The sequence below is a fragment of the Trematomus bernacchii genome, unplaced genomic scaffold (assembly GCF_902827165.1).
Source record: "Trematomus bernacchii unplaced genomic scaffold, fTreBer1.1, whole genome shotgun sequence".
NCBI lineage: Eukaryota > Metazoa > Chordata > Actinopteri > Perciformes > Nototheniidae > Trematomus > Trematomus bernacchii.
Genome location: NW_022987605.1, coordinates 1,584,558 through 1,594,311, shown reverse-complemented (window position 1 = coordinate 1,594,311; position 9,754 = coordinate 1,584,558). Strand labels below are relative to the sequence as shown.

Below are 9,754 nucleotides of genomic sequence, written 5' to 3'. Positions count from 1 at the left end.
TTAAAACTAGGAGACAAGAGAAGGACACAACAGAGAAAAGATCACACAGAACAACAGTTAGGGTTGGACTGGTGCGTGGGCCGTCAATACACATTTGATTTCGAACAAAAAACTTTCCAACACATCAGTCCAACCCTGCCAGGAATAATTTAGCAACAAAACTGAGCTTAAAGCACATGAACAATTCGGTTTCAAACATTTTGTCATTTAAACGTATGTAAAACAGTGCAGAGATGTAACGAAAGGACAGTGAGAAACAGACGGTTACCTCAGAGACTCCCAGCTTCCTACACGCAGAGAGGAAGTTCTCCACGTTCAGTCGACATTTTGCTGAGCTCAGTTTTGGCTGAAAATAAATTGTATAAAATAATGTATTATTATATGGGGAGAAAAATAATCATGTATTCAGAGCACTCACTGTTTCCTCTGTATATAGAGATTATCTTTATAAATGATAGCACATTATTTCTGCTGAGCTATCACTGTGAAAGCTGTCACTTCCTATAACAGGTGCTGACGGACTTCATGCCTTGGAAAGGGACAAACTGAACTCAGGTCAGTAGGGTTATAACAGCACAGACCATGCTAACCGTCCTTTCTCTCCCTTTCTGCCATGCTGCTCAGTTTAAGACCACTGTTTGAATCCTGCTTGTTATTCAAGAATCAACAGTATGTTCAAATGGGCAGATAATATTACTTTATGCACACAAAATATTAAACAGTTTTGAGAGCATGAAAATCCTTTTTTGAACGTTGACCACTGCAGGATAAAAGGCCCATTGTCCCATGATTCTCTTGACTTTCAGTTACTGCAAATACATGTAATTAACCTGCTTCAACATAGTATAACATTAAAGAAGAAATGCAAACTGACACTACCATGTCAGCTAACACAAAGATGTCTGCCTAAAGTCAGCTAACATTAGCCACCATGAGCTAGCAGCAAAAGAGTACTACACTAAGAAGTTGTGTTTTATCACAGTTATTGAATGAACAGGTGATAGGAGCTGCTGTGGAGGCAGACAGCCCAGACACCACTCACCACTGCTGGGGAGGGGACGTGGATGATGGACACGGAGCGCACTCTGATCTGGTTCACCAGCTGGCAGAGCACCGTGCCGTTAGTCAAGGCCTCGCCCAGATCCTCCGACAGGGAGATCTTCAGACGGGACTCCAGAGTCTGGGTGGGGAGGGGGGGTGAAGTCAGAACTTTAATGAAAAGACTCTGGCACAGCATTTAAACCCAGGATTCTACACCATGTTTGGCATATGCGTGTCAAACTATTATACATACTGGAGTTTAAGATCTGCCCTCAGATCACTGGTTTAGCATCCACACATTTTACAATAAATATATACAAATATATCAAATGTATTCAAATAAGTGTTTATGCTGTGTTTACCTGGCGTAGTTGTGTGATGTCGGCCCTCTCCTCTTTAGGAGAACGCAGCATGGTTCGAGACTCGCTCCTGCCAGACTCCCCCAGAGTGAACACTGACACACAGAGAGACAAGCCACAGTGTTGGAATGTCTCCACAGCGTTGAAGGAAGGTGTAAAGCGTGTGTGTTGTGTTGGTGTGTACCTGTGGGTTTGACGTTGGTGCGGGAGGAGGCGCGGAACAGGAAGCTGTTGGGTCTCTGGGTCTGACCTGGGGGGGAGGACGTCTTCGGGGAGGACGGAACATCTGAAACAAACAAACTCAATGTCACACTATGAAAGGCACCCTCCAGAGCACATGTTTATGTTGGCATGACAACACAAAAGTGTTTAAGGATATTCTGCCACAATTCCATCAGAGTAGGTGAGGAGGACACAACAGGAAAAAGCCTCTGAAGGTGACTGTGGGTTGAGGTTTTCTGCTAACTATGGATTGTAATATAAAGTATCAGAATAATACAAATGAAAAAGACCTTAAGTTCACTGATCAATAGCTCATACAGTTTTGTTATGAGACTTTTTTTCTATATCCAATGACTGTTTAATCTCAATAGTATCTAAGTGTGCAGTCAGTTTTATGCTAGTCTCACCAGTAAGTTGACTGGTAAGTTCATGGGAATTATTAATATTGAATATTTAAGTTTTTACAAAGCAAAGTTTGTAACAGCACCAGCCTCTGTCCTTTTATAAATGCTATATATCTGTAGATCTCTTAGTGACAGGATCTAACTTTAAAGTGTCGTTAACCAAAACAATATGTCGTTAATAATATAGGAGCTACGTCTAATCATTTAGCTTGTGAACAATGTATTGAAAAAGGTGTTATTACCTGCTGTATGTCATAAATACTAATACATTATAAAAGGTTGTGTGTACCTGATCTGCTGCTGGAGCGCTGCAGAAGTGTTGGAGGAGGCGCTGCGCTCATCTGATCAGCACTCTGTGGAAAAGGAACACGGTGAGTTTTCATCAGTGATCTGTGCAGCTCCTGCTCTGTGTATGATGAAGAGAGATCAGTACTCACTGCACAGCGCTGCCGGAGCCCTGACAGAGAGCTGCTGTTCTCTGGAGATCCACCACTAGGGGGAGACACACATCAACGTTTCATCACTACAGGAAACACTTCCCACACCCTCAAACCTTCCTCCATCTGTACTCCTGCATAGACTCAGAAGGATGGATGGACTAGAACTTGAAGAGTCACTCAAATCAGCCTCATCTTTACTTAGTTCATGAATTCTTCAGGGCTTACTTACGCTGAGCTACTTCCTGTCTGTGGTGCAGGGGCCACATGACTTCCTGTTTTGGTGGATGACTTCAGCAAACTGAAAATGTAGAGGTTGGACATGGAGAGCGTGTAATTAGAGATGACAGACAGAAGGGAGTTGCCTCTGGCAGAGAGACGTTCATTAGTGTGGAGATCACATGACCACAGATAAACGCTCATGTTCACAGTGTTTCCAGTGTTAGCAGGAGATAAAGTAGCATTTATGTTGTGTCATGTGATATATCCGGTCAATGCAGTCAGACACTTCTACCCTATGTAAGAAGGCATTCAAAGCTCCCTCTGCTGGGAAGAAGGGCTCACACCCTTCAGGTAAATGCTGATTAACATTCTGCTTTTCAAACATCACAGAGATGTAGATATTAAAGATGAATCCACCTGGCCTTGTCCCTCTGCTGCTGCTGCAGGCGCTCTCTCTCCTGCCAGATGAACAGGGTGCCCGGCCTCCTGCGCTCCTCCAGGGAGGGGCTGGAGGGGGACAGGGGGGAGGTCGAGGATGGGGGTCCCACGTCCACATGGAGGCTGGACCTGGGGGAGAAAGAGTTGGAGAAAACCAAGTCAATATTTCTCCCAGTCATTACTGCCAAGTCCAGCTGCAGGAAGGAGAGGATAGAATGAGGAATACATGAGGAGAGCGAGAAATACATTTAGAGGTACTGTTGCCAGATTTGACTGACAGCTCATCGCCCAATCACAGCCTCAAAACCAACTACTATTAAAGAATGCCAAATGTGGTTTTTGTTTTTTTGTTTGGTGGACACATTTCTTTTGAATCTGAACTTTGTGTGTGATACAATAACTGGTATTATGATATGTTATATATGTTACATTAACCACTTAACATTGATAACAAATGGCTGTAACATGTTATAGGGGTAACACCCCCAGTCAGGAGTCCAAGGCAAGCTGTAGTAAATATTAAACAATTTGATACAAATGTATTTAGGTGACTCAAAATATACTATGTACCTATATGTGAAGATTGTGCCTGAGCTGGATCCATTCACAAGCAGTGTTAGAACTAGAAGATAAATCAGGAAACCAAACCAAATAAGCTTGTCTAGGGATTTCCTCCTTTATTCTGTAGGTGGGTTTACATGAAATCATTTTATAATCATTTCAATATAAAAGAGGGGTTAGAATGTGTGTGTTCAGCTTCCATTTTAAGACTCAGTGCTCTATTTTTAGGAGTCCCTAAGGAAGTGTTGGAAGTCAAAATTCGGAACATCCGTTTGTTTGAGGCGATTGTAAAGTGTTTAAAGAGGACATGCAGGATAGAGACAGCTGAACTTCATCTTCCTCAGACAGTCAGTCACGTAAGCACGTCTAAGTCCTGTCCTGTATACTGTATGAGCCTTAATGAGGCTTTCAGTTTGGAATTCATTTGACAGGGTACAGTTTATTTTAAAAAGGTAATAAAATATGCTGCGTGTTGCTCCAGAAGCTGAGAACAATGGCTCTGTCTCACATATTGATATGTAGCCAATAGGACTGCCCGGACACTCAATCTCAACAAAAGAGAACAGAGCAGCGTGCTGAAGCTGCCTCAACAGCAACATAAGAACATGAGGTGTATGTTTATAACAAATAAAATGCTGCAATCATTTGTATGTTTAACCTAATAATCAGCCATTTTGCTCCACTTTATTCCTTTGCTCTGATTCGATGCCAACACATTTAGTGGTATCTACGAGCTTTCCTCTGAAAGCTTTGCTCGGAAAGCTTTCAGAATACATGTGGACATTAAGACAAGCTGTTATGTTGCCACACTGTAATAAAAGTCTGGGAAAGTCAGCGAGTCTCCATGTTAACTTCCCAAGATAACAAGCAGCATGCAGAGTTTGAAAGGGGATTGTAACTAATGGGAACAGAGGACTGTTGACTTTTCCCAGCTCTTCAAATACTCTGTGAAGTGACCTTGTAAAACAAGGAAGGAAAAGAGAGGACAAGTGATAAAACGCTGTCTGTCACTTGGAGGGGCTGAGTACACAGTTTCCAACAGAGAAACCAACACAGAGCTGAATGTAGATGAAGTCACAGAAACAGGCTAAAGATACAATTAAAGATACTAGGGAAATGTGTTTCTGATCAACTGGAACACCTTGGCACAGGTTGCACCTCATACTAGAACACCTTGGCACAGGTTGCCCCTCATACTAGAACACCTTGGCACAGGTTGCCCCTCATACTAGAACACCTTGGCACAGGTTGCACCTCATACTAGAACACCTTGGCACAGGTTGCCCCTCATACTAGAACACCTTGGCACAGGTTGCCCCTCATACTAGAACACCTTGGCACAGGTTGCCCCTCATACTAGAACACCTTGGCACAGGTTGCCCCTCATACTAGAACACCGTGGCACAGGTTGCCCCTCATATTAGAACACCTTGGCACAGGTTGCACCTCATACTAGAACACCTTGGCACAGGTTGCAGCTCATACTAGAACACCTTGGCACAGGTTGCCCCTCATATTAGAACACCTTGGCACAGGTTGCACCTCATACTAGAACACCTTGGCACAGGTTGCACCTCATACTAGAACACCTTGGCACAGGTTGCACCTCATACTATTATTATTACCTCATACAGTTATTTAACGCAAACCGCATCAAACCTATACCATTGGTTTGCAAAACCAAAACCCTGTTTTGCCCCTTATATAAATATTTTTAATTTTGGGATTAAAATGTAAATCCTTTGGTTGTGCTTAAACAGCTATTGCTGTTATATTTAGCAACACTGAATGAACTGCAGTGTAACAGACCTGAGGTGTGTAACAGACCTGAGGTGTGTGTCCATGGCAGAAAACCCCTCTATAGACCAACAGCTTGAGTCTGTAGTGGCAGGAGAACGCTGGCTGGGCACTGGGAAGAGTTTCATCTGCTGCACGTGAGTATTGTTCTGTTTTGATATTTGGACAACATAATCACCTCTCTAGGGTCGTGCCGGTGTTTTTCTGATCTAGTTGGGATTATTTTTATTTGTTTTGCACAGCATGAGCACCAAATGAAGGGTGACCTGAGAAAGAGACAGTGCCTTTCTGAAAAACCTGAGATCTTCTGGCAGTGCAGACACTCCCAACCGAATAGCAGAAATGTACATAATGTTATTTATTTTCAACACCTTTTAATACTTTCTTTGCTTTTGTTTTATTCACCAGCTTAGTTGTCTTTTTATTTACTTATCAGTCTCTGCTTTTTTTATAATTTGTTTATTGTATTTATTTATGTGCTTCTTTGATTAAACTCTCTATGTGTTTGCAAGGTATGGGTGGGGCTTGGTGATGGTTAGGTATAAGAAATAAATGAATATGGAAGGAGGATCATTGTCTCAATTGTGACCTTCAGATTGTACCTGTCCTTCAATCAAATTAAATAAATTAAAAAAACCTGAGATCTTCAACTAAAGTCATCAGAGCGTCCACACAGAGCAGTGGCAGCACTGGTAAAAGGCGCTGACTCATGTATCTTACCTGCATGTTGTTGAGTCGTGGCTTTGGGACGGGGAAGAGCTCTCACTCTGCTCCTGTAAATCAAAGTCACAATCAATAACACTGCTCTCAGATCACAGGAAGGCCACGAGACAATCTGGCACAACTGCTGATCAGTGTGTGAATGTGTGCTACCAGAGGAGGAGCTGTGAGGGGGGGTGTGGGGGGGTGCATCCTCATCTCCTCCTCCTCTGTCACACTGCTGTCAATGAAGTCCACATGCCCAGCATCTCCATTCACTGCAGAGAGCATAAAGGAGTGTTAACCTACATCTTGTATACAACACTGTTCGATAGCTCAAACATGGCCTTCTTTCCTCACCTTTGGTAGCTTCCAGAGGAGATCTATGCTCCTCTTCCTCCTCCTCTTCCTCCTCCAGGTTCCTCTGCTCTCTGCTGACCTCAGCTAACCGGAGGGAACGCTCCGAGAAGTCATCTGCTGACTGGACACATTCACAGTTCAGAGACATTGATCTGTTGTCCAGGGCTAAGACTATTGGATAGGCAGGTAAATGTGTATATTTACGATATCTTCATGTGTATATATAGTTTATATATGTATGTGTATACGACCACTAATAGCAGTGTGACGCCATTTAGGCTATCGTGATTTTTTTAAATGAAATATTCTGGATGACATTTTGACACACCGTCAAAGTATATTTGGTTCTTTTATTATTTCATGGAATTTTGTCTCTGTCAAATATGTCCATCTACCTTTAAATGTTTATAAGGGTCATCAGATCTTAAAGTCGACAGAGTGGTGCAGTGATGACGTATCTTTGCTGCGCATGGGTTCCCTCAACAAAAAACGCAATTGGATTTCTCCATAGGATTTTGGAATATTGTAAAAAATAAGGTCTGTGGAAAACTGCTAAAATGCTAACGTTATGCTATAAACAAACTACAGCCGAGTACAGCAGGGTCGCACGACTTCAACGTCACGCCAACTTAAGATCGATATTCAAAAATACAGATTCAAAATGGTACAAGTTTGAAGCGTTTGTTTGAACAGTTAGCAGGTACTTGCTTTCAAGCAGAACAGGGCAAACAAATTCAAAACGTGTTTGGCGTAATGACGTACAACGGCCTCGACAGCTTCTGTAGTCCTATTCAGGCCACTTAACAACCATCGTTTTCAGACACGTAAACTCTTCAAAAATCACCAGTGGGGTCACTGCTGATGGATTTAATGTCGTAGAACAAAACGTGATCCGTCTCTTAAATGTGTCTCAACCACAGACCTTATTTCCAGCTATTTTCCAAAAACTAGTTAAAAAAAGCCGTTGACTCTGAGACGAGGGAACCGGAAGTGGTAAAATACTAACTCACTTCCTGGTTTTAGGACTCATCACTGCACCACTCACGTCACATTTAGGTCACCTAATCAGTTCTTGTTAGGCTTGTGGTTCCAAAGAAAATACAGATTGCCAGCAGCCAAATAGCAAAACCAGAGGCTTCAAAACGGCCCACCAGCCAATGGGTGATGTCTCCAAGTCCTCTGAATATTTAGTCCATGGCACATTTCTTACCATGAACATCAACACACTTCTGTCTGATCAACATGATGCAGTCCCTCAGGACATGCGAGGGCATTGTATAGTGAACGTAGTTTTACCTCATTCCCAGACCAGCGTTTGCTGCCGCTGTCCACACTGTGAAGCCAGAATCCAGCCCTCCGAACTGACCTGTGAAAAGCTCCTGTTCTGATAGACTGCAGGGAAACACACACACCATGTTTACATTACATTGACTTGCATGCATTTCCTGGAGACTTATCCTAACCAACACATGCCTAACCAAGTCTTCACCCTAGAATTAATGATTCCCCATAAGGGACACACACACACACACACACACACACACCACACACACCACACACACACACACACCACACACACACACCACACACACACACACACACACACACACAGCCAACACACACACACACACACACACACACACACACACACATCAACACATCAAAACACATCCACACACACACCACACACACCACACACACACACACACACACCACACACACACAACACACACACCACAAAGCACACCACACACCCACACACACAACACACACACACACACACACAAACACACACACACACACAACCCATCACACACCCACACACACACACACACACACACACACACACACACACAACACACACACACACCTAAATGGCAGTGACTGATGCTCAGATATTCTCTCTTATCTCTGTCCTTGTCCAGTCTATTTCATGGAGAATGGCTCCTAGGCAGCTAAAAGGGTTTCCATTCAAAGTTAATAAATATTTGATAAACCGTGCTTCCTCTTAGTTAACATACCCTTCTCTCTCTCATCATCTATCATCCATTTCCTTATTCTTCATTTACTGTAACTCCAGCAATTCATCCTCTCACCTCATGTCCACGGTGTTCCTATTTTGAAAGGAGTGCCGTGCTAAAATGACGGTAAAAGGTACTTATGTCTAACTGTCACTTAAATAGGGACAGCATGGCAATAGATTGCAACTCCTGTCACACTTTCCCACATTCTGGATTGTGTTGAAGTGCCTCTGTTTTTGGCCTGTAAAACACGTTACACCTTGCAACTATGCATTACTGAGAAAATCACAACTTGGTAAAAGCAGAATAGTGTGAAGAAAAGCACAACCTCCCTTTTTATCCCACTGTCTCTCTAAAAACCAAAACCTACTGTAATATAATATCTAAAGTGCTTTTCTATACTTTGCTAAAGAAATACTTCTTCAGGCTTATTTTAGTTTTACCAAGGGTGATATGAGACAATTGACATAAATGTATGTTAATAAAGCAGGACGAGGTTAGCCAAGCTTAGCATAAAGACTGTAAGCAATACTCTACCTACCAATTCCTATTAAGCATTTTATCACAAAGGGCCCTACAATGCTCATTTCCAGGTGTATATCAGTATGTAGTGTCTCTACTTTAAAGAGTCCTCTCCTGCTCATTTCCAGGTGTATATCAGTATGTAGTGTCTCTACTTTAAAGAGTCCTCTCCTGCTCATTTCCAGGTGTATATCAGTATGTAAGTGTCCTCTACTTTAAAGAGTCCTCCTCCTGCTCATTTCCCAGGTGTATATCAGTATGTAGTGTCTCTACTTTAAAGAGTCCTCTCCTGCTCATTTCCAGTGTAATAGCAGTATGTAGTGTCTCTACTTAAAGAGTCCTCTCCTGCTGATGTTCAGGTGGTATATCAGTATGTAGTGTCTCTACTTAAAGATCCTCTCCTGCTCATTCCAGGTGTATATCAGTATGTAGTGTCTCTACTTTAAAGAGTCCTCCTCCTGCTCATTTCCAGGTGTATATCATATGTATTGTCCTCTACTTTAAAGAGTCCTCTCCCTGCTCATTTTCCAGTGTATATCAGTATGTAGTGTCTCTACTTTAAAGAGTCCTCTCCTGCTCATTTCCAGGTGTATATCAGTATGTAGTGTCTCTACTTTAAAGAGTCCTCTCCTGCTCATTTCCAGGTGTATATCAGTATGTAGTGTCTCTAC

At 42.6% G+C, this 9,754-nt stretch overlaps 1 protein-coding gene across 1 annotated transcript in view; it reads right to left on the bottom strand.

The window, feature by feature from the left end:
* The window catches only part of lrch4 (leucine-rich repeats and calponin homology (CH) domain containing 4), a 50,004-nt gene that overhangs the window by 6,900 nt on the left and 33,350 nt on the right, over positions 1–9,754 (bottom strand). The window contains 13 exon segments of the mRNA XM_034130826.1: positions 269–346; positions 1,043–1,180; positions 1,404–1,495; positions 1,585–1,686; positions 2,316–2,379; positions 2,464–2,518; positions 2,696–2,764; positions 3,103–3,252; positions 6,202–6,254; positions 6,355–6,458; positions 6,541–6,661; positions 7,837–7,877; positions 7,880–7,932. Coding sequence (XP_033986717.1) covers positions 269–346; positions 1,043–1,180; positions 1,404–1,495; positions 1,585–1,686; positions 2,316–2,379; positions 2,464–2,518; positions 2,696–2,764; positions 3,103–3,252; positions 6,202–6,254; positions 6,355–6,458; positions 6,541–6,661; positions 7,837–7,877; positions 7,880–7,932 — 1,120 coding nt within the window.